Source organism: Eptesicus fuscus, chromosome 21, assembly GCF_027574615.1.
Source record: "Eptesicus fuscus isolate TK198812 chromosome 21, DD_ASM_mEF_20220401, whole genome shotgun sequence".
Lineage (NCBI taxonomy): Eukaryota > Metazoa > Chordata > Mammalia > Chiroptera > Vespertilionidae > Eptesicus > Eptesicus fuscus.
The window spans coordinates 36,061,872-36,083,289 of record NC_072493.1 but is presented as its reverse complement, the minus strand read 5'-3'; the positions used below and the strand labels follow the sequence as shown (position 1 = coordinate 36,083,289).

General features: G+C 53.3%; 1 protein-coding gene across 2 annotated transcripts in view; it reads right to left on the bottom strand.

Moving 5' to 3' along the window:
* Window positions 1-21,418, bottom strand: part of RYR1 (ryanodine receptor 1) — a 122,587-nt gene that overhangs the window by 62,902 nt on the left and 38,267 nt on the right. For both annotated transcript variants that reach the window (XM_054710466.1, XM_054710465.1), the window contains exons 32-56: window positions 20,612-20,698; window positions 20,230-20,456; window positions 18,339-18,951; window positions 16,610-16,873; window positions 16,045-16,245; window positions 15,584-15,695; window positions 12,467-12,613; window positions 10,690-10,963; window positions 9,980-10,094; window positions 9,761-9,893; window positions 9,264-9,358; window positions 7,880-8,015; window positions 7,449-7,635; window positions 7,252-7,360; window positions 6,783-6,903; window positions 6,523-6,692; window positions 4,242-4,462; window positions 4,065-4,155; window positions 2,756-2,896; window positions 2,209-2,372; window positions 2,014-2,092; window positions 1,700-1,789; window positions 1,106-1,246; window positions 719-793; window positions 542-617 (exon numbers count right to left, since the gene is read on the bottom strand). In XM_054710466.1, the coding sequence (XP_054566441.1) occupies window positions 542-617; window positions 719-793; window positions 1,106-1,246; window positions 1,700-1,789; window positions 2,014-2,092; window positions 2,209-2,372; window positions 2,756-2,896; window positions 4,065-4,155; window positions 4,242-4,462; window positions 6,523-6,692; window positions 6,783-6,903; window positions 7,252-7,360; window positions 7,449-7,635; window positions 7,880-8,015; window positions 9,264-9,358; window positions 9,761-9,893; window positions 9,980-10,094; window positions 10,690-10,963; window positions 12,467-12,613; window positions 15,584-15,695; window positions 16,045-16,245; window positions 16,610-16,873; window positions 18,339-18,951; window positions 20,230-20,456; window positions 20,612-20,698 (4,069 nt within the window). The remainder of the gene's footprint in view (window positions 1-541; window positions 618-718; window positions 794-1,105; window positions 1,247-1,699; window positions 1,790-2,013; window positions 2,093-2,208; window positions 2,373-2,755; window positions 2,897-4,064; window positions 4,156-4,241; window positions 4,463-6,522; window positions 6,693-6,782; window positions 6,904-7,251; window positions 7,361-7,448; window positions 7,636-7,879; window positions 8,016-9,263; window positions 9,359-9,760; window positions 9,894-9,979; window positions 10,095-10,689; window positions 10,964-12,466; window positions 12,614-15,583; window positions 15,696-16,044; window positions 16,246-16,609; window positions 16,874-18,338; window positions 18,952-20,229; window positions 20,457-20,611; window positions 20,699-21,418) is intronic.

Below are 21,418 nucleotides of genomic sequence, written 5' to 3'. Positions count from 1 at the left end.
GAGGGACCCAGGCCACTCTCATTGGAAGTGGTTCCTGCGGTTGAAGGCTTATACAATTACTAGAGGCCAGATGTTCGAAATTCGTGCACGGGTAGGGTCCCTAGGCCTGGCCAGCGATCAGGGCCGATTGGTGGGGCGATTGAGTGGCCCCCTGGCATCTGCCTTGGTTGGCCTGGGGCCTGCAGGCTGGGGGCAGCTCCTGCATTGAGCCTCTGCCCCCTGGTGGTCAGTGCACATCATAGTGACGGGTAGTTCGGTCGATTTGCATATTAGGCTTTTATTATATAGGACAGTAATAAAGACAGAGATAAAAATAACCAAATCATTGCTTTTGGATGTTCTTCACATCCTCACCACAACCCTAAGGTAGTAAATGCTATTATCCCCACTGTACAAACACAGAAACAAGGTTCAGGGGGGTGAAAGCAATTGCGGAAGATGAAAGTCACACAGCTCTAACACAGGCCCTTCCGATCCAGAGCCTATGGCTAGGGGACTGTGGAGGAGGAGGATCTGGGCAGAGGCGGATGGGTCCCCTCACCCTTGGCCTCCAGCTCCTGCTTCTTCTTCCGCCCCCACGTGTTGTGGTAATTTTCGGCCAGCTGTTCTGCCATAGCCTGGGTGTGGATGCGGAGAGTCAAGGCCCAGATTCAGAGGATGTCCTCCCCGACCCAAACAGACAGCTCCACACCCCAAAAGGAAAGATGAGGGGTCTCACCTGCAGCTCCCGGGACAGGGTAACTCCGCTGAGGTCGGGTGGTTGGGGGTTGTAGCCTTCTCTCGGATCATAGGTCTGGGAGGACAAGGGAGAAATGGGGGGCTTGGTGGGTTAGCAGGAAGCCCATGCCCTGACCCAATCTACTCCCCCTCACCTGGCCCTAGACCCCTGCTCTGCACGCTCTCCTTAAGGCCCTGCCTCTGAGCCACCCCCTCCTTTCTACTTTGCTGTCTCCTTTCCTGGGTCTTCTCCTGCACCCCATTGCAGGCGTTCCTCCTTCCCCTACTCCATCTCCTGCCTGGCCCCACCCTCTCCTGGCCCTGCCCCTTATTCTAGCCACTCCCCACCCCCTGAATGCCCGGTCCTCCACCCGGGTCCAGCCTCCACCTGGGCACTTTGGGAGATCTTCCTTGTTTTTTTCTTCTCCGTCTTCTCCTCTTCACCCTCCCTCGCTTTCTCTACGGTCCATTCCCAGGCAATCATGGCCTTCAGGGACTCCTTGATGGGCCAGCGATAAATCTCTTTGTCCTGGGGTTGACAGGAGAAAACGGAGTTGGTGGAATGGGGTGAGAGGGAAGTGGAGGTAAGAGGCCCTGGCTTAGCTTCCCTGGCTTCCAGAGTCCCGAGAAGGGGAAAGCCTCCAGCACGTGGCTAGGAAGTGGTCCAGTTGAATTTGAACCCAGGTCTCCTCCCTGCTCTGTAACAGGGCTTTCCAAACACACTCGCATTGTCCCAGCTTACACAGGAGACTCAGAGAAGTTAAGGGTGGTCAAGGAATCAAACCCAGTCTCTCCGACTCTTCCAGAAGGAACACTAGGAGTCCTGGGTTTAGGGGAGGCAGCCAAGTTCGAGGAAAGGCACAGTCCATGGAGAGGGATCCAGCGAGATCCAAGCCTCTGAAGCAGACTCACTCCTCCCTGGACCTCCAAACTTAGAGGTTTCCTTTTGGACCCCCGACACTGGGCCCCAAGGCTTGGTCACCTTCTCTGAAAAGGTCTTATATGGCCTCAGCATGGGGTGGGTCTTCAGCTCCTCATCGACGTTCTCCCCATAGGACCAGTTATTCTGGATCTGGAGGTGAAAAGGGATGGGTGGAGGCAGTGTTACCACACAGCTGAGGGTAGGGGCAAGAGGAGGGGTAGACGGCAGCTTGGGGGACACAGAGAGGAAACCCTGGAGGGACTGAGGGCTTCGGAGGAGATTGTGGGTCTCAGGAAGGGTTAAGGGTCTCAGAGAAGCTGGTGTTTCGAGGCAGGGGTAGGAGTTCCTGGGAAGGGGAGGACCCCGACGCCAACCTTGTCGAAGGCCCACTTCTCATGTGTGTACTCCGCGAACTTGTTAATGAAGGAGTCCAGCTTCTCTGGGATGATCACACTGTGAGAGGGGACAGGGTCAGCAGGTGTTGGGGCTGGCCCTTCCTCCCATCGCTGACAGCCACATCCTACTGCTCTTTGCCCCAGGCCCCACCCTCTCCTTCCACGAGGCCTCACTTGAGGGTCTCCACAGGTCGAGGATCAAAGTTGCCTTCAGCATCCACCGTGGCCTTTTTCTCCGCCTTGGACGAGTATGAGGCGTCCACGTAGTCAGGGGGCAGGGCCCCCGCGATGGCACACAGACAAGGCATAGCTATGCGGTACAGCTCTTGGTCATACTTCTAGGGATGCCAAGGACAGGGGTGTCACTGCAGGCCTGGCTGAGCCTGCGGTTCCTGGAGCCCAAGGACCTCAAACTTATCCCTGCCATCAGTAACCCTCCTCCCTGGGCCCACAAACATGAATTACGGTCCCTCTTCCTAAAACCCAAGCCTCAGTCCCATCTGGACCCTCCAGCCATCCTATGTGACCTTCTCCAAGCCCCCAAATGAGAGGTCCATCCCATCTTCCATGACACCCAAACCAGAGGTCCAACTCCTGGATTCTCTCGGATCCAAAGAACCTCCCTCCCGGAACCCTGCATTTGGAGATGTCATCCTGAATCTCAACTTTGGACTCCACCCCCTCCAAACAGGTTCTGTTCAGGGTCCCCAGGTGCCCGGACCTTGTGTGCCAGCGAATCAAAGATGCCCCAGAAGAGTTTCCTTGTGAGGTGCAGCTCTTCCTCTGAAGTGATGCCAAAGTTGGCCCAGCCCGTGGGCAGGCAGTAGTACTTCCAACAGCGCTCATAGTGGTTGGTCAGGAGCTGGATGGGGGCGAGGAAGAGGCAAGCAAGTGAGGGGGCGGAAGCAGTTGGCAGGCAAATGAAGTCCTGGGAGGCCCGGGGCTGCCAGTGCTTTTACAGATGGAAGGAGGTGTGGGTTATGTAAATTGTGCTAATGAGGGGAATGGTATGCGTATTGGGGAGTGGTCCTGGACAGTTTATCACACAAATTTAGCATTCTAATTTTGCGTCAGGATGGGCATTAAAGCAGAGCTGGATTTGTCTGGTGTTGTTTTACACAAAGAATCCATGAGTAGCATTATGAGTAAATGGACACACGGATGCAGTGGTTTGCTCTTATGTAAATTATCACGTGGAATAGAAACATTATTAGCAGCACTCCAAACAAATGTAATTTGTATGGTAATTGGGAAGAGGGCCTCCACATTTAATATGCAAATTTAATATAGGGGCTAATTTCGATGTATTATGCAAAATGGTCAAGATATCTGAGTTGGAGGTATCTCCTTATGAAAACTAGCATGGAGGCCGGCCGCATGGCTCAGTGGTTGAGCATCGACCTATGAACCCGGAGGTCATGGTTTGATTCCCCGTCAGGGCACATGCCCAGGTTGCAGGCTCAGTCCCCAGTGTGGGGCATACAGGAGGCAGCCGATCAATGATTCTCTCTCATCATTGATGTTTCTCTCTCTCTCTCTCTCCCTCTTCCTTTCTCTTTGAAATCAATAAAAATATATATTTTTAAAAACTAGCATGGAAATAGAAAATAATAGGAAAGACAGTGTGCAAAGATTCAAAATAGCTGCGGAACTGTTTATTAAAATAAATGTACTCATTTGAATAATAGAAGCCTGATGGTCTGGGCATAAGAATAAGCATGCTAATTAGGAAAAGTGGTGTGCCCCATGCAAATATATGTTAATTTATGTGCGGGTTGGCTCAATGTTAGGGAAATTAAACTTTAATTAGAGAGTGTTAGAGGCACCAATGGCACAAAGTGAATATTCTGGGAACCCCCGTATGCAAATGAAAATGCTAAAGAATGGCTTCATATTTGCAGTTTAACTGGCCGGGGGGGGGGGGTGGGGGGGGGGCGGGGTGCTGATACAAATGAGCCCCCGAGTCCGAATGCAGAACAAGCGGTGGGCGGGGCATGGAAGTGAGCGAGCTAAAGAGCGGCTGCCCTCACCTTGAGCGGCATCTTGGCGAACTCATTAAGAATGGGCACGTCGAACACCAGGCGCCGCAGCAGGTGCTGCAGCATGGACGGGCGGATGTACCTGGGAGGACAGGCAGCGGGCGGTGGGCTCTCACCTGGAAGCCCACCCCCCCCCCCGCCCCGCCCCGCCCCGCCCGGGCCGCCTACTTGCAGAGCGCCATGAGGCAGTCCTCGATGACGTCGCGCTGCGCTTTGGTGAGGGAGCGGCCGCGGGACAGGCGGTACACGGTGTGCAGCATGGAGTCCACCATGATGGCGCGGTGCTCGGTTCCCGCAAAGAGCGGCGCACACTTGGTGATGAGCGGCAGCACCGCCAGGCACAGGTACCTGTTCAGCGCCAGCGCCATCTCAGTGGTGCTGAACGTGGCCTGGGGCGCAGAGAGGGGACTTCAGTCCTCTGTGGCTCCTGGGGTTGCCCTGGCACTCGCCCTGGACAACTCGGAGCAAAGGACCCAGGCTTCTGATCTTCCCTCCAAACCTGCTCCTCCCAGTCTCTCCTCTCTTACAGAAGTGCGGGAGCCAATTAAGGAATCCTCATTACCCAGACTAGACACTGTCCTGCAGTTTCCACCTTCCGCATGTTTGTTTCCTCTAACCCCACCTTTTTTCCTGTGATATTTTCATGCAACACCCAGCCTATACCATTTTATTCCAAAATACTTAAATATGTATCTCCATTCAGACAAGAAGTTCTGTTTAACATTCTATGCCGCCATTATCACACCTCACAGAATTAACAATTTTCCTTCCTACCTAATAAAATGGTAATATGTAAATTACCATCACTCTGCTATGCCCACGATTGGGCCAGCGGGAGGCGCAGGGGGTGGAACTCGGGGTGGCCGGGGTAGCCGATTGGGCCAGCGGGACGCTGAGCTCATGTCGCCAGCGGTGGCACCATGGCTGTGCTTCGGAACAGAAGGGGCCTCTGGGACAGCAAGCTCACATCCCGCCGGGGACCATCAAAAGCGGGGGAGCTGGGTGCCTGCCTGCTCCGGCACCAGGCCTTTCGGAAGCCTCCGCTGAGCCAGAGGCTTCTGAAAGGCCTGGTGCACCAGCAGACAGGCACCCAGCTCCCCCGCGATCGAAAGCGTAAGCGTGTAGGGGACCCTACACGTGCTTGATTCAATCATGCACTGGGCCTCTAGTATATAATAAAAGGGTAGAAGGCAAATTGACCCTCACGGTGGAACTACTGGTCGCTATGACGCACACTGACTACCAGGGGGGCAGACGCTCAATGCAGGAGCTGCCCCCTGGTGGTCAGTGCGCTCCCACAGGGGAAGCTCCACTCAGCCACAAACCCGGCTGAAAGCTTGAGTGCAGTGGTGGTGGCAGGAGCCTCTCCTGCCTCCTCGGCAGCGCTAAGGATGTCCCACTAACTGCTTAGGCCCGCTCCCCCCAGGGCTCCTGGGCTGCCAGGGGGATGTCTGATTGCCAGCTTACGCCCAGTCCCCCAGGGAGCGGGCCTAAGCCAGCAGGTGGACATCCCCCGAAGGGTCCTGGACTGCGAGAGAGTGCAGGCCGTGTTGAAGGACCCCCCGAGTGCACAATTTTCATGCACCAGGCCTCTAGTGTCTTCATATTCATGATCAGCTTACTCCAACTGTCTCAAAAGTTGCTTTGCATTTAGCTGAGATTGTTTGGATCAGGCCCCAGGAAGGTCAACATACTCTGTTTAGCTGACAGGTCTCAGGTCTTTTCATCTGCAGCGGTCTCTTTCCTCCCCACCCCTTTAAAGCTGTTGATTTGCTGAAGTAACTGTGTCATTAGTCCAGTGGAATTTCCTACATTTTGGCTTTGGCTGGTCGCTTCCTGGTGGTGTCAGTTAACTTGTTCCTTTGCCCCAGTATTTCTGACAAGCTGATGGTTATAGATTCAAGCTCCTGTGTTCCTCTTCCCAATTAACGGCTAAGAGTTATTTCTCCCATCTTAAGAAGAGCCTTTTTATGACCAAGGTCATCCCTCCAGCACATCGCCATTTCTCTGCCTTCTTTGTTACCAACTTGTGTAAAGACTGTCAACACTCATTGTCCCCCATACCTCCCCTCCCAGGCCGCTTAAACTCTCTCCAGTAAGGCTTTTGCCCCATCACCTTGTTCAAACTGTCAAGGACACCAGTAACCTCCATCTGGCCAAACCCGTGGTCAGTTCTCAGTCCTCATCGTACTTGACCTTGTCACCTGTTATTAGTACTGTTGTTGTGCACAGGTCTTTGTGTCTCCGTGGTGCTGAACCATCTCTGAGAACGATTATTTCTTATAACCCGAGGTGTTGGAGATTTCCACCCTGTCCCTTTCCCAGAATTCAGTTTTTCCTGGTTTTGTCTTCTATCTCGATGGTGGGGGAGGGAGGGTCAGGATAGCTACACAATTTCAGAACACGCGATTCCCACCCTGGAAGTAGGGAGGTTGGCCAGGCTGCTCACCGTGTCCAGTGAGGCAGCTGCCCTCATGTCGGGCAAGAACCCCACGTCCAGCACATGCAGCAGGAAGTCCTGGTTCTCGATGCCATACACACGGTCCAGGAAGAGCACCATGGACGCCTTGTGGTCTGGCACAAAGGATGCAGACATCTTTGGCTGTACCAGAGCCCCATCTGTGGACAAGGACACAGAGAGGGTCAGAGATGCCCTTCAGACCCACCCTCCCCAGCATTACTCCCTTGCTGAGTCCCGCCCCCTCACACCTTTGCCCAGGGTGGGGATCTGCAGTGGGAGGCTGATGATGCCCACGAGGTCATCCAGGGGCACGAGGGAGCGCAGGATGGCACGGATCCGCAGGGCCTCACCCTTGCCGGCTTGGATTAGCTGGAGGGGGAAGGTGAGCATATCGTTGGGAAGCCCATGACCCATTTGGCCGTTACCCCACTCTATCCCTTCCTGATGCACTGCAGCAGAAATCCTTCTCATGGGGATGACTCAGGGGTCAGGGAGACACAGCCCTGACCCCAGCCGGTGTGTCTCCACTTCAGCCTTGACTACCCCATGTTCTCACTACCTGGTCTCCCCCCACTGGACAGGGAGCTCTGGGAGAGTGAGATCTGGGGCCATCTTGGTCCCTGGTGTGTCCCCAGCATTGCCTAACTCAGGACCAGTGTTGAACGCCTGAATGAAGAGGTTTAAGGCCATGCACGCCCCTCGGTCTTTGGTTCTCACATGCATCTCTGGTGCACAGCGTCCAAGAAGATCAATCAAGGCAGCGTAGAAGGACATGATGGCGTGTCCCAGGTGCACCCGGTTTTCCTCAGGGGGCTCCTCCCCAAAGCTGCAGGAGGAGGAAGGTGGCGTTGGGGAGGCAGCAAGGGGCACAGGAGGGCAGGTGGTTCGGTTGAGGAGGGGGGCGGGGGACTCACTGCTCACGCCTGCGGTCCCGGCGGACACCGGGGCCGTCCCTCGCAGGGTCCTCAGAGATGCGGATGGCCTCTTCGATGGCAGCCAGCAGCCCCGAGCCTCCCTCGCCCCGCAGGGCCGGCCCAAAGCACTCGGGCTTGCGGATGAGCAGCCGTACCACCACGTTAGCGTTCTCCTCCACACTCTCGCCTGGTGGCTCGGGTGGGGTCAGGAGGCCTTGTGAGCCCAGGGTCCCTCCCCGGGTAGCCTTGGACCCTGCACCTCAAGAGTTCATGCCCAGACCCTGCCTCCTGCCCACGCCAGGCCTGTAGCTCAAGACGTGAGCCACACCTGAGGGAGACTTTGGCCAGTGACCCCCGTCTCCACCACCACCACCTCCTCCACCACCACCACCACCCACCACCACCACCACCACCACCACCACCGGCCTCACCATTGACGAAGACAGCAAAACGCAGGAAGTCCAGGTAGCGCTCCCCGCCGCAGGGGTTCCAGCCGATGTCTGGGTACCCTTTGGCCAGGAGCATGGGGCAACTCTGGAGGCCACAGCCAGCCAGGTAGGACACCACCTGGGGGCAGAGGAGGGCTCAGCCAGAGGCCAGACCCACACTACCGTCCTCCCCAAGGCTCAGGTCCCTGCCAATCCCTGGTGCTCTGCACTCCCATTATCTCCGGAACCCTCTGCAAACAATAGCTCTCATCCTCTGCCCTAAATTCCCACCTGCCACCAGTGGGGCCTCTCCACCCAGGGCTCCCTGCTACCCCCAAGTCTGTCCCCTACACTCAGTCAGAGGGACCCTGTAAACACCTGAATCAGGTCATGTCCCTCCCCCGCTCAGAATGCTCTGGTAGTGCATTACACGTGGTAAACGCCAGAACCCTCGTTGCGGCCCACCAGACCCTCCACACGACCTCCCCACAGCACCTCCTGCCCTCACCTCCCACCACTCACCCCTCTCTCCTTCTGCTCCCAACCACCGCACTGTTCTTCAAAATCATGAGGTTCACTACTGCCTCGTGACCTTTGCACTGGCTGTTCTCCTGCCTGGAATGCTCTTTCCCCGGCTGTCTACAGGGCTCCTCACCTGCTTCAGAGTTTCACCTGAATGTCACTGTCTCAGGGAGGCTTTCTCTGATCGCTCTTGTTTAAACTTGGACACCCTTCTGACACTTGATATTTTTTCTCTCTTGCTTACTTTTTTCTCTCTTCAACACTTATCACTAGCTAATATACCGTGTCTTTCACTTATTCATCTTGTTTAGTATCCATCCTCCCAACTAGAACAAAGACAAGGATTTCTGTCTCAATCACTGTCAGACCCCTGCTGCCCTGCACATAGTAGGTGCTCAATAAACATCTGTTAAATAACATAACAGTGGATAACGGTTATTGGGTATTTACTGTTCTGTAAATGCTTTCACAGGTTAACTCACTTAGTCCTCTGATCAGCTCTATAACGCTGTTTTAATCATATTCATTCTGCAGATGAGGAGACAGAGGCTTGGAGAATTTAGGGCATTTGTCCAAGGCCATGCAGCAAGGGAGTGGGGAGAGTTAAATCTAAGTGTCTGAACTCAGAGCGCTTCAGTGCTACACCCAGAAGCAGGGGCACCGAGGGCCCAGAAATGGGCCAAGGCCACACGGCTGGGAAGGGTGGAGCGTGGATTTGCCCTCAGCTCCACGAATGAGTGACTGGGGTCCTGTTCTTTTCTTGAAAATTATTCCCCTTTTGATTTGATCCTGGGCCATCCAAGCCCCTCATAATGGGTCCTGAATCAGCAGGCGCCCCCAGGGTCCAGGCCTCCTCCCTCCACACCTTCTCCAAGTCCTGCTCCTGCAGCGCCAAGGCCAGCTCATTGTTGTCAATGACAGAGGCCGCTGCCACGTCCAGGGGTGTGGAGCCCTGCATGCCTGTGGGGGCGAGAGGCTGTGAGAATGCGTTGTGGAGGTGCTCAGCCACCTGTCTCCTGCCTACCTTACCTCCTCCGGGAAGCCCTCCGTGACCACCCCTTTCCAGCCTGGGTTGGGTGCCTCTTCTGTCCTGTGCTTCCCCATCCAAGGTCTGACCACTCTGGGCTGTTGCTGTCTGGGATGGGTCTGTCTTCCCTGATGCACTAGGAGCCCCATGAGGGCCAGGCCCAGGGCTGTCTGGGTGCCCCCAGCACTGCTCATCACAGGGTCAGACCAAGGGCAGCTGAGAGTCAGTGTTTACTGAATGAATGAGTGAGCCATTGGAGAGTGAGGGGGGGCCCCCCCTGGATGGACTGCCAGGAGTGGGCTCTGGGAGGCATCTCCGAGCCCGGGGGTTCTCACCCAGGCCAATGCCACTGTTCTCCAGCAGGTAGCTCAGGTGGTCAAACATGGACCGCTGGTTCTGCCTGCTAATGCGGCAGAAGTAGCAGAGGAAGCGGCAGCAACTTGTCACCATCTTGGGGAAGCGGATCTCCTGGGGTGGGCAGGGTGGGCCAGTGGTCAGCGCCTGCCTCCCGTGGCCCCTGCCCCTGAGCTCCCCAGCCCATGCAGGACCCTTACCTTGGATTCGCCACCCCCAAGGACATTCACCATGACCTCCATCACTGTTTCATGCATGCCCAGTGCCCTCATCAGATTCGGGTGTTGGTAGAAAACCTTGTTGTTCATGATGTTCCTGTGGACAAATGTAGTTCTTAGGTGGGGCCCCAAGTCCAGGGAGAGCCCCCTGACTCTTGGGGGAGTCATCACCAAGTGGGCTCCCCTAGGGAGGAGACCTTTGTCACGTTGCCCATTGTGTCCTCAAGCGCCTAGAAAGGGCCTCGCACACAGTAGGTGCTCAATAAATATTTGCTGAGTGAGTGAACGAGACACTTGACACTGAGTGCTCAATACTATTATTATTATTATTATTATTATTATTATTATTGCTACTGCTACAAGCAAGAGCTCACTGAAGCTGCACAGGGACTCTACAAGGTGGGCATGCCTCTTCCCCATTTGAGATGAGGAAACTGAAGCTCCATCGGGGTGGACTTTGTGCCAAGAGTCAGTCACAGGTGAGTAGGAGCTGATATCCCAGGGGTAGGTGGAGCGGTAAGGGGAAGGGACATTATCTAGGGAGATGGGCTAGTTGCCAGAATGTATCACCCTGAGGATAGGGCAGAGGTGGAGGAAGGAGACATTATCGTATCCAGAGGACGTGGCCCAGGGGACAAGCTCCCCTCCCTTCCCCTGGGACTTGCAAAGTCAAGGAGGGGGCAGTGCCTCACCCGATGCTCTGGATCATGAGGTTCTCTTCCTGGGGACCCATCTGCACAATGAGCAGCGAGCGGATCTGGCCGAGGCACTCCAGCAGGCTCATGGTATCCACCATGGAGGATGGCGAGATGGTGTATGCCCGGGGCAGGGCGCGCAGCAGCTCCCCGAGTCCATCGTACTGACGGTGCAGGAGGCTGAACATGGCCCGGACCAGCTCGGGGCTCTGCACGAAGTCCTCTTGGGCCCAACGCACCACTGTGTGAGACACCAGCTCCTGCAGCGACTCTGGGAGGGAGACACAGGGTCAGTACACATGGCCTGACCAGGGCTTTGAGCCCAAACAAGGTAAAAGGGACCCCTCTTTCCAGTGGCTTCTCAGTTACTAGCTGCCTGCCCCACGAGGCAGGAGTGCCCGGATTCTGGCAGATTTTTTTTATTGCCCTAAGACTCTGTCTGTTCTCTTCACCCTGGTACCCCTTCCATAAGGACCTCCTACAAATTTTAAAAGGAAAAAAGATGAAATCGCTAGAGAACACCAGAGCACTATTCTGAGCTTTTCACTATGCACCTCTGAGAGCCCAGGCCTCAGTTCTGCGTGTTCTATAAAAATACTGCCAACCTGTCATCACGAGAGTCAATAGGCACACAAAAAAAACGGGGAACATTTCAGTATCATTTGAAAATAATGTCAAAACAACTCCTTTATTTTCCCTGGGGGTCTCCCTAGGCCTCGCCTCTCCTACAGCCAGCATCCATTTATCTCTCTGTCCCTCTTTCTCTCCCAACCCATTTTCTTCCCAGGATTTCTGGGAGAGAAGACGGATGTCTCCTGTGTTAAAAGAAACCTCCAGGCGCTGGCATTAAATGATGGTGTCAATTCATGACCTGTGATGTGTTCATCTTACCTTCCTTCCACACTCTGGCCCATCACTTCTGACCTCATCACCTGCCCCCCTCCCCCTACTCATTTTGCACAAGCCACACTTGGCCTCTAAACATACCAAGCATGTCTCTGCCTCAGGCCCTTTGCACTGGCTGTTCTCTCTGTACCAATTAATCTTCCCCAGACCTTTGCACACCTCATTCCCCCAGTTCAACTCCTCCATCTTAGTCCCTCTCTCTTCTTTCACTCAACTTTATTCTTCTTCTTAACACCCATGGCCACCTGACAGTATGGCGTATATATGTATCTGTCATAATATTCTAAACTCCTTGAGGGTGGGGACTTTGACTCTTCCCCCTAATATATTCCCCAGCCCTTCCAACATTGCCTGGCCCAGAGTTGGCCAATAATAGTTTGCTATATGTTGTAGAATAAACCCTATAAAACATCAATGATTCTGCCTTTGTGAGATGGGGTTAATACATAGTTTGCATAATGAGCCATTGGCCCAACATTTATCATAACTGCTTTTCTAATCCCTCAGCATGGTAATCATTTCACCAGAAAAAGAAAAGAAAAACAAAGAAAAGCCACAAGGACGTGGAAGCCACGGTGGTGCGGGAGTTGCCACGTATGGATGTGGGTCTCTTCTCTGGGAGGGCCATAGACCACCCTGGTCCAATACACACTGTGCAGCCCCAACATCTGGAGGTCTGCATGTCCACAGGCAGCCCCACTCCAGCATGCCTGCCCTTTCACCTCGCCCTCCATCCCTCCTCTCGAATATCCATTTACCCTTCCCTTGCGCTACTCCTCAGAAGCTGTCTTGAACCCAGAGCTGGGTTCCCCCAAGCACAGGGCTGCCTGCCCCACCTCAGCCCCCTCCCTAATGGCCCGGTTCTCACGGGGTTTGCTCTCCTCAGCAGGCAGCTCCTCCTCAGGTTTCTCCTCCTTCTTCTTCACCAGCCGCACTTTCTCCAACAGGCTCATCAGGCGGCTGCCCAGGGTGACCTCTTCCTCTGGTTCCTCCTCCTTCCCCTCCAGCTGAATTCCTGGAGGTGGTCAAGGACGAAGGGAGTGTCACTCATCTGTTTTCTATTCATATGCTTAACCATTCACTTTTTCATTCCTTCATCTGTGCATTCACTCATGCATGCTTCATGGTTTTTTCATTTATCCTATCTAATAAAAGAGTAATATGCATATTGACCATCACTCCAACACAAAAGATGGCTGCCCCCATGTGGTCAAAGATTCTGCCCCCATGTGGACACCAGATGGCCGGCACAAGATGGCCAGCAGGGGAGGGCAGTTGGAAGAGACCAGGCCTGCAAGGGAGGGCAGTTGTGGGCGATCAGGCCAACAGGGGAGGGCAGTTGGGAGAGACTAGGCCTGCAGGGGAGGGCAGTTAGAGGTGACCAGGCTGGCAGAGGAGGGAAGTTGGAGGTGACCGGGCCTGCAGGGAAGGGCAGTTGGGTGGGACCCAGGCCTGCAGGGGAGGGCAGTTAGGGGTGACCAGGCCTGAAGGGGAGGGCAGTTAGGGGCAAACACGCTGGCAGGGGAGCAGTTAGGCATCAATCAGGCTGGCAGGGGAGTGGTTAGGGGGTGATCAGGCTGGCAGGCAGAAGTGGTTAGGGGCAATCAGGAAGGCAGGCAGGTGAGCAGTTGGGAGCCAGCAGTCCTGGATTGTGAGAGGGATGTCTGACTGCTCGTTTAGGCACGATCCCACCAGGATTGGGCCTAAACGGGCAGTCAGACATCCCTTGAGGGGTCCCAGATTAGAGAGGGTGCAGGCTGGCCTGAGGGACAACCCCCACCCCCACCGTGCACAAATTTCATGCACTGGGCCTCTAGTTTCTTTATATGTCCACATGTTTTTCATTTATTCATTCTTTGAAGCCTTTGTCTTTTAAACCAGCTACTGTAAATATGTTCACAGAGCTAAAGGAAACCATGTCTGAAGTTTTTATTTTTTAATATATTTGTATTGATTTCAGAGAGGAAGGGAGAAGGAAAGAGAGATAGAAACATCAATAAGAGAGAATCATTGACCGGCTGCCTCCTGCACGCCCCCTACTGGGGATCGAGCCTGCAACCTGGGCATGTGCCCTTGACTGGAATCGCACCTGGGACCCTTCAGTCCGCAGGCCGACGCTCTATCCACAGAGCCAAACCAGCTAGGGCATGTCTGAAGTATTAAAGAGAAGTATGATGACAATGACTCATCAAATAGAGAATATTAATAATGAGGTATGTAATATAAAAAAAATAACCACATAGAAATTCTGGAGTTGGAAAGTACAAGAACAATTTTAAAAATCACTAGAGAGGATGACCACATTTTTAAAAAAACAGGTTAGTAGACTTAAATATATATATAAATATATTGGTTTCAGAGAGGAAGGGAGAGAGAGAAGAGATAGAAACATCAATGATGAGAGAGAATCATTGATCGACTGCCTCCTGCATGCCCTTTACTGGGGATTGAGCCTGCAACCTGGGCATGTGCCCTTTGACTGGAATCGAACCCGGGACCCTTTATTCCGCAGGCCAACACTCTATCCACTGAGCCAAACCAGCTAGGGCTATGACCACATATATGAGCTGGCAGGAGAAAGAATCAGTGAACTTGAAGATAGGACAATAGAGATTATCTAGTCTGAAAAACAGAAAAATAATGAAGATAAAAACAACAGAAGCTCAGACCTGTAGGACACCATCCAGTGTATCAATATATGCATAATGGGAGTCCCAGAATAAAAGCAGAAAAAGGGGCAGAAAAAATATTTGGAGAAATATGACCAAAAGGTTCCAAATTTGATGAAAAATATTAATCTGCACATCCAAGAAATTAAACTCCAGCCCTAGCCTGTTTGGCTCAGTGGATAGAGCACTGACCTGTGAACTGAAAGGTCCCAGATTCGATTCTGGTCAGGGGCACATGCCCGGGTTGTGGGCTCGATCCCCAGTAGGGGACTTGCAGGAGGCAGCCAATCCATGATTCTCTCTAATCATGGATGTTTCTGTCTCTCTCTCCCTCTTCCTTCCTTTTTGAAATCAATAAAAATATTTTTTAAAAAAAGAAATTAAACTCCAAATTAAACTCCAAGTAGGATAAACTCAAAGAGCTCCACACCTAGACACATCATACTCAAACTTTTTAAAGGCAAAGGTAAAAAGAAAAATTTTAAAGCCAGCCAGAGAAAAACAATACATTATAAGGAAATCTCAGCAAGATTGTCAGCTGACTTCTCATCAGGAACAATGGAGGTCATCCATCCATCTTTCCAGTCAGCCATCTCTCCACTCTCATCCCTCTGCCAACAGCCATTCATCCATATACACATCCACCCAAATCTAATCTAATAATAGACAAATATGCAAATTGACCGCACCTTCGCTACACCTAAGCCACGCCCACCAGCCAAGCCACGCCCACCAACCAATCAGGACGAGTATGCAAATTATCCCAACAAAGATGGCGGCTAATTTGCATATCAAGACAGCGTCGAAAGGGGGGGGGAGGGGAGGAGAAGGGAGGAGCGCAGTCAGGGCCGGGGGCGAATGGAAACGCGGGCGGGCTGGAGGAGAAGGCGGGGCGGGCGACAATGGCGGAGCGGAGGCGGGGCCGGGGGCGAAGGGAAACGCAGGCGGGCTGGAGGAGAAGGTGAGGTGGGCGACAATGGCGGAGCGGAGGCGGGGCCGGGGGCGAAGGGAAACGCGGGGGGCTGGAGGAGAAGGTGAGGTGGGGGACAAAGGAGGAACGGAGGCGGGGTAGAGTGCAGCAGGAAATCCTATTGCAGGATTTTTCCTGCAACGGGAAAGCTAGTACCTATATAAACATATCCTTCCTCTCATCACCTATCTATTCACGAATACATCTATTCATTCATTCATTCAACCAACCAACAGTTACATAGTACAATACTCTAGATGTTTAAGATCAGGAAATCTTAGGGTAATTTCAGGAGAGGTCTCAAGGAAAAGTTTGGGAGGAAGGTTCTCTGATCCCTTCTCCTTACCACAGTGTGCCAGCAGGTCTTGATGAAAGTTGAGCAAATCCTGTCGAATCTCTTCAGGGAGAGGACAATCTTCCTCTTCCTGACCATCTTTGAAGTGCACTAGCATGTTGATCTAGGAGAAGGTCAAAGGTCAGAATGAGGGTCAGAGACCCCAGAGCAGAAACACTGCCATCAAGGATAAAAGATTCGATTGTGAGTTCCTGTCTAAGGTCATGAGCCAAAGTATAAGTTAATGAAGAATATATGGGAGACTAGACGCTTGTAAAGGGTCAGGGTCAGTCTGGATGGCTCAGAGGTCAAGTTCATTCAGAGATAGGTAGGACAGTAAGAGATAAGTATATCAATAGGGTCAGAGATCAAGAAAAAGTTTAGAGGTCAAGTACCATTGGTGATATGAGTAGGGGAGAAGTTGAGGTTGGGGTTTAGACAGTAAGGCCAACCAGGGTCAGGGGTCAGAGGACCTGCTCCTGGGGTGGGGAACGGAATTCGCGAGTACGTCGGGCCGTCTCAGCTGCAGACATGGTGAAGGCTTTCATGAGGAGGCCATAGCGGTCCCGCTGGTTGGCCTGGAGCCTATCCACGTAGTGCTCTGCAAAGGCTGCCAGGGACTCGACGCGGTGCTGCAGCTCTCGGTCACAGAAATATTCCAGCAGGTGGCACATCTGTGGGAGAACAGCCATGCATTAGGAGGGATGGTGGTCAGACCATCGGGACTTCCTTGAAACTGTTCTTGCTTTCTGTCCTCCTCTCAGGGGCTCTGACCCCGTCCAGCCACCATCATCTCTTGCCTGGATCCGTAAACCAGACTTCTCCATGGCCTCATTTCTCCAATTCATTTCCCACTTGGAAACCAGAGAGATAATTTCAAACCAGCAGCACTTCACTGCTTCGTGCACTTCCACAGCTCCCCGCTGCCTCGGAACAAATCCGGACTCAAGCCTCACCACTCTCTCCCACCCCAGATGAATGGAGGCTGGAAAATGAAATAACTGACGGAGGCCCTATGGTCCAGACCACATAGCCCACCTGTAATTTCACAGACTCCGGCAACTTCATCTGGAGAAGCCCCTCCTCCAAGCCTTCTTTTTCCTCTTCTGCTGTCTCCTCTTCCTCTTTCTCCTCATCTTCCTTCTCCTGGGACTCTTCCTCCTCATCCTCCTCCTTTTCCTCTTCATCTTCTTCTTCTTCCTCCTCCTCCTCCTCCTCTTCCTCTTCTTCCTCAGTGAATACTTCAGGCTCAATCATCTTCAATATCTGTTTCACATCCTCATCGCCAAAGACGCCCATCACCTACAGGACAAAGCCTGGGTCCTTCACTGTGGCCTGCAGGGCCCCCATAAATAAGTCCCAGCATCATTTCCCACATCTGCTTTTCCTGCATGTGGCAGGTTCATTCCTGCATTGGCCATATGGCTCCTCTCACAAGCAGGAATGCCATTTCTCTGCCCTGATGTTCATCCTCAAGATCCCCTCAAATCCTTATCCTGTGTCCCACCCACATGGTCCAGACCACACAGCTAAATGGGAGCAGCTTCCCCTTCCCAAGCGTCTAGTCTCCCAAGCTTCAGCATCTGTGCCTTTGGAACTGGACACACCCTATACCTGATGGAGGCCCTTATCGCCTCCAGCATTGCCAGTTCTCAATCAACATAATGGAGATGCCAACAGATGGAAGGAAATTGGGTGGATAAAAGGGAAGAAGCGTCGAGAAAGAGAAACATGGATGCATGGGGGGAGAACTGGGTGGCTGAATTAATAGATGGAATAGTAAGGGTTTGAAAAGGAGAAGAAAGATGGATGGGTGGATAAGGAATGGAGAGGTGAAGTTAAAAGTGGAGGAAGGGATGGGAGGTGAAAAGATGACAGGATAAATGACATATGGATAGGTGGGTAGGTGAATGGATTGTCTGATAGATGCATGAGCAAGTAAATGAGTGCATGGGTAAATAGATAAATGGGTAAGTAGTCATGGGGGATGAGGTGGTATGGATGGATGAATTTGTGAATGAAAAGTTGGATGAATTTGTGGGTAGGCCTGTGGATGAATTATTAGATGGGTATGTGAATGAAAGGGTACACAAAATAAGGGATGAATAGAAGATGGAGATTGGGTGGATGGGTGAGTGGATGAATAAGTGTGGGTGGTTGGATGGATTCATAGGTAGGTGGATGGGTGAAAAACACATATGGATAGACAGATATATGTATGGGTGGACAGGTAGGTGGGTAATGAAGAGCAGATAAATCTGTGATGGTGCATGGATGTATATATGGATGTATGGATGCGCCAGTGGAAACAGGATGATAATTAGATGTATGAAAAGGAAGTTAGGTTATTAAGTACATGGGTGGATAGATAGGTGAATAAATGGCATGGTGAATGAACTGATGTATGAGTGAATAGAAGGCTAACTGAAAAACTAGGATGAAAGCTGGACAGATTGACACATGGGTGCATGGATATATGGTTGGAGAATGGAAGAATAAATAGATGTACGAATGGCGGTTGGTTGGGAGAACGAATGGAAATAAGAATTTAATAAATATATGAATAGATGACAGATTAATGAATGGAAGGAAAAGTGAATGAAGGATGAGTAGATAATGGAGGGATAACTTGAAAGGTGGAGGATGTACAGATGGAGAGATGAATGGGCGATTAGATGCATAAATGGGAGGGGAGTTGATGCATGTGTGGACAGATTATTTGGACTGTGGAAGACTGGGGCAGAGGAAAGCAGGAGGAAGGCATTACCAGCAGGGTGGACACAAGCTTGAGCACAGGGACAAACTGGAACTCCACAGAGCCCCCGACAGGGTCGCGTGCGTGCTGCCCACCATCTCGCACTGCCTCCCCCAGCATTCTCAGTGCTTTGTCCCGCAGGGCCTCCAGAGGGATGCTGGGGCTGAGGCGGGCTGGAGCTTCTGCCATCCCAGCAGCTGTCAGGGCAGCCACGAAACAGGGGGGCGAGAAATGGTGTGGAGGTCGCAGGGAGGTGGTGATGCCCACGCCAGGCAAGCCGTGGCGGCGGGGACCATTATCCGCGCCTTTTCCAGGTGGGAAGAGGGTGATGGCTCGGGTCTCAGGCGTGAGGGGCACGATGTACTCGGAGAGCATGGAGCGGCGGCTGCGACAGGCACTTTCCAGGTGGATGCTGATGAGGAGGTCGTAGTAGCCAGCGCGCAGAGGGCCAGGCAGGTGCGCGTCCTCCAGGGCGTGCAGCAGCTGCGCCTGGTCCACGTGGCTGCACAGAGCATGCGCCACGCGGTTGTTGCCCAGGGCGCACACTGCGCGGTAGAGGCGGAGTGTGTGGGAGTGGAAGCGCTGCAGGTTCAGGCGCTCCGACAGCTCCAGGATGTCCATGCACCTGTGGCAAAGATGAGCCACAGACAGGAACGGAGCAGGCAGAGGAGGTGGGAGACAGACACAAACCACAGAGAGGCAAAGAGGTGTGTAGGTGAGTTTTGGCGGCCCCAGCAGGGAATCCCAGGGCTCTGCTGGGCCAAGGTTCTGTGCGGTCTATGGAACTGGGTTTAGGAGTCTCTGAATGGTTCTGGACGCCCCTAAGGGGCCTGGGGGCGCCCTGGGAATGGCTGGCACTCTGGGGTATCCGAGACTCTATGGAGAAGATCTTGTGACTCTGACATGTATCTGGGATCCAGAACCGAGCCTGACCCCCTCCCTCCCAGGGCGGGTCTGAGTATCCTGGTTATGTGTGAGCACCACTAGAATGTAAATGCTACTAGGGTAGGCCATTTCAGTCTGTTTTGGTGTTTTTCTTTTTCTTTCTGATTTCCCCAGCACCTAAACTGGACGTAGCACATAATAGGTGTTCAGTAAGTATTTGTTGACTGAATAAATGGATGTGTCTGGCCCCTGGGGATGGGTGTGAGCCCACTGAGCTATACATGAGCATTACTAGAATGTTCGTTCACAAGGGCTTGATGGTCTACAGCCTGGAATGCCATCAGTTACATAAGAAGAGCTCGAAGCTATTTGTCACATGAGTGAATAAAGGAAAGATGAGGCATGTTGGAAGCCTCCTGGGGTGAGCCTGGGATTCCTGGCCATGTTCAGAGTCCTTAAGAGTATTCCTGCGATCCATGTCCACCCAGGTGTGTCTGAGTCGCCTGGAGTGGGGTTCAAAGAGATCCTTGGGGTGTGCCCGAGAGACGCTGCGGTGCACCCAGACCTCTCCAAGGAATGCCCAGGACCCTCCGATGTGCACTTGAGGCCCCTTGGGGGAGTGGGCTCTTTGATATGGATCTGGGTTCCCTAAGGTGGGTTTGGAGCCCTGTAAAGTGGGTCTGGGGCCCCTTGGGACGTTTTCTATGGCCCCCTGAGGCGGGTCTGCGGTCCCCGGAGAAGGACCTAGGATCTCCTGAGGTGGGTCTGGAGTTCCCTGGAGTGTATCTGGGAATGCCTGGACTGCGTCTAGGTCCCATGAGGTGTGTCTGGGGCCCACTGAAGTGGATCTAAGGTTCCCTGGGGTGTTATCTGGGGACAGTAAGGTAGGTCTGGGCCTTCTAGAGTGTTGTCTGGAGTCCCAGGGTACTGGGGGTGGGCACTGAGTGGGACCCAGATCCCTACCGCCCTCCCCCCCACCCCCACCCCACCGCATGTCATGCAGCGGAGGGACCCTGACCGGTTCTCCTCAGGGATGTGCAGCGCCATCATGATCAGTGGCTCCTGGCACTCCACGGCCCAGCCCAGTCGCTCTCCCACACGCCGCGTGTCCACCTGCAGGAAGTGGTTGGGCATGCGGCTCCACGAGATGGGCATCAGCATCTGCATCTCCAGCCGCGGCGGGCACTGCGGGGCCGGGTTCTTGCGCTCGCTCAGAAACATGGCGGCAGACAGCGGCATGATGTTCTGGGGGCATAGTGCACTGGTCAGGATCCCCAGCCCTCCAGCCTGCCACCCTGCTTCCAGGGAGACCTCCCGGGCTGCCCCCTCCCCTCCAGCTAGTGTTCCAGCCTGGCCTGCCACACCTCCCACCTCGGCCCGTCCCCTCACTGCACTCTTACCTTCTGCTTCCCCAGCTCAAATTGGATGACATGCTGGTGGGTGGGCAGGACAAAGACAGCAGGAAAGAGCTTCGTGTTGGGTTCCACCTGGCAAGGGATAACAGCAGGGTGAGGAAGAGGGTGAGCTGCAGGCGGTGTTGACCCTGGAACCCAAACTCTGGGGCTGATTGTCCCATCCTGATCCCGCTGGCATCTGCAGATCCAAACCAAGGCACCGGTAGGCTCCACAGTGGCCCTGAAGCCGCCCTGGGCCGCACTCCTCTGATCCAGCCAGGTCCAGTTCCTCCAACTCCACCGGGGCAGCCTGTCGCCTGGGTCCCTGTCCCCCACCACGAATGCCATTCCCACTTCTCTCCCAAGCATACTCATTCTCCAAAATCCAGCAAGCTTCCTCTGACTCCCCCGCCCCCCAGCACTTCTAATCTTCCCAGGGGAACCCACCCAGCCTCCACCACCACAGACACCACCATCTGGAAGCAGCCTTGCCAAAACCAAACCGGAATCTAACTGCGCCTCTGCACCACCCCCAGTTTCCAGGAAATACAGAGGAAAATGTCCGGATGATACCACAGGGATGTGTCAGCCAGATCCTGACAGTGGGAACCAGGCCATACTCCTCAGCTGGCAGTGTGCACAGAGTCCCCTGGGCTTTGTTAGAGTGCACATTCCAAGTTAGTGGGTCTGGGGAGAGGTGAGATTCTGCATTTTTCTTAAAATATTTTTTTTTTCCAATTACCGTTGACATACAATATTATACTATTTTTAGATGTACAACATAGTGATAAAACCTTACAAAGTAATCACCCC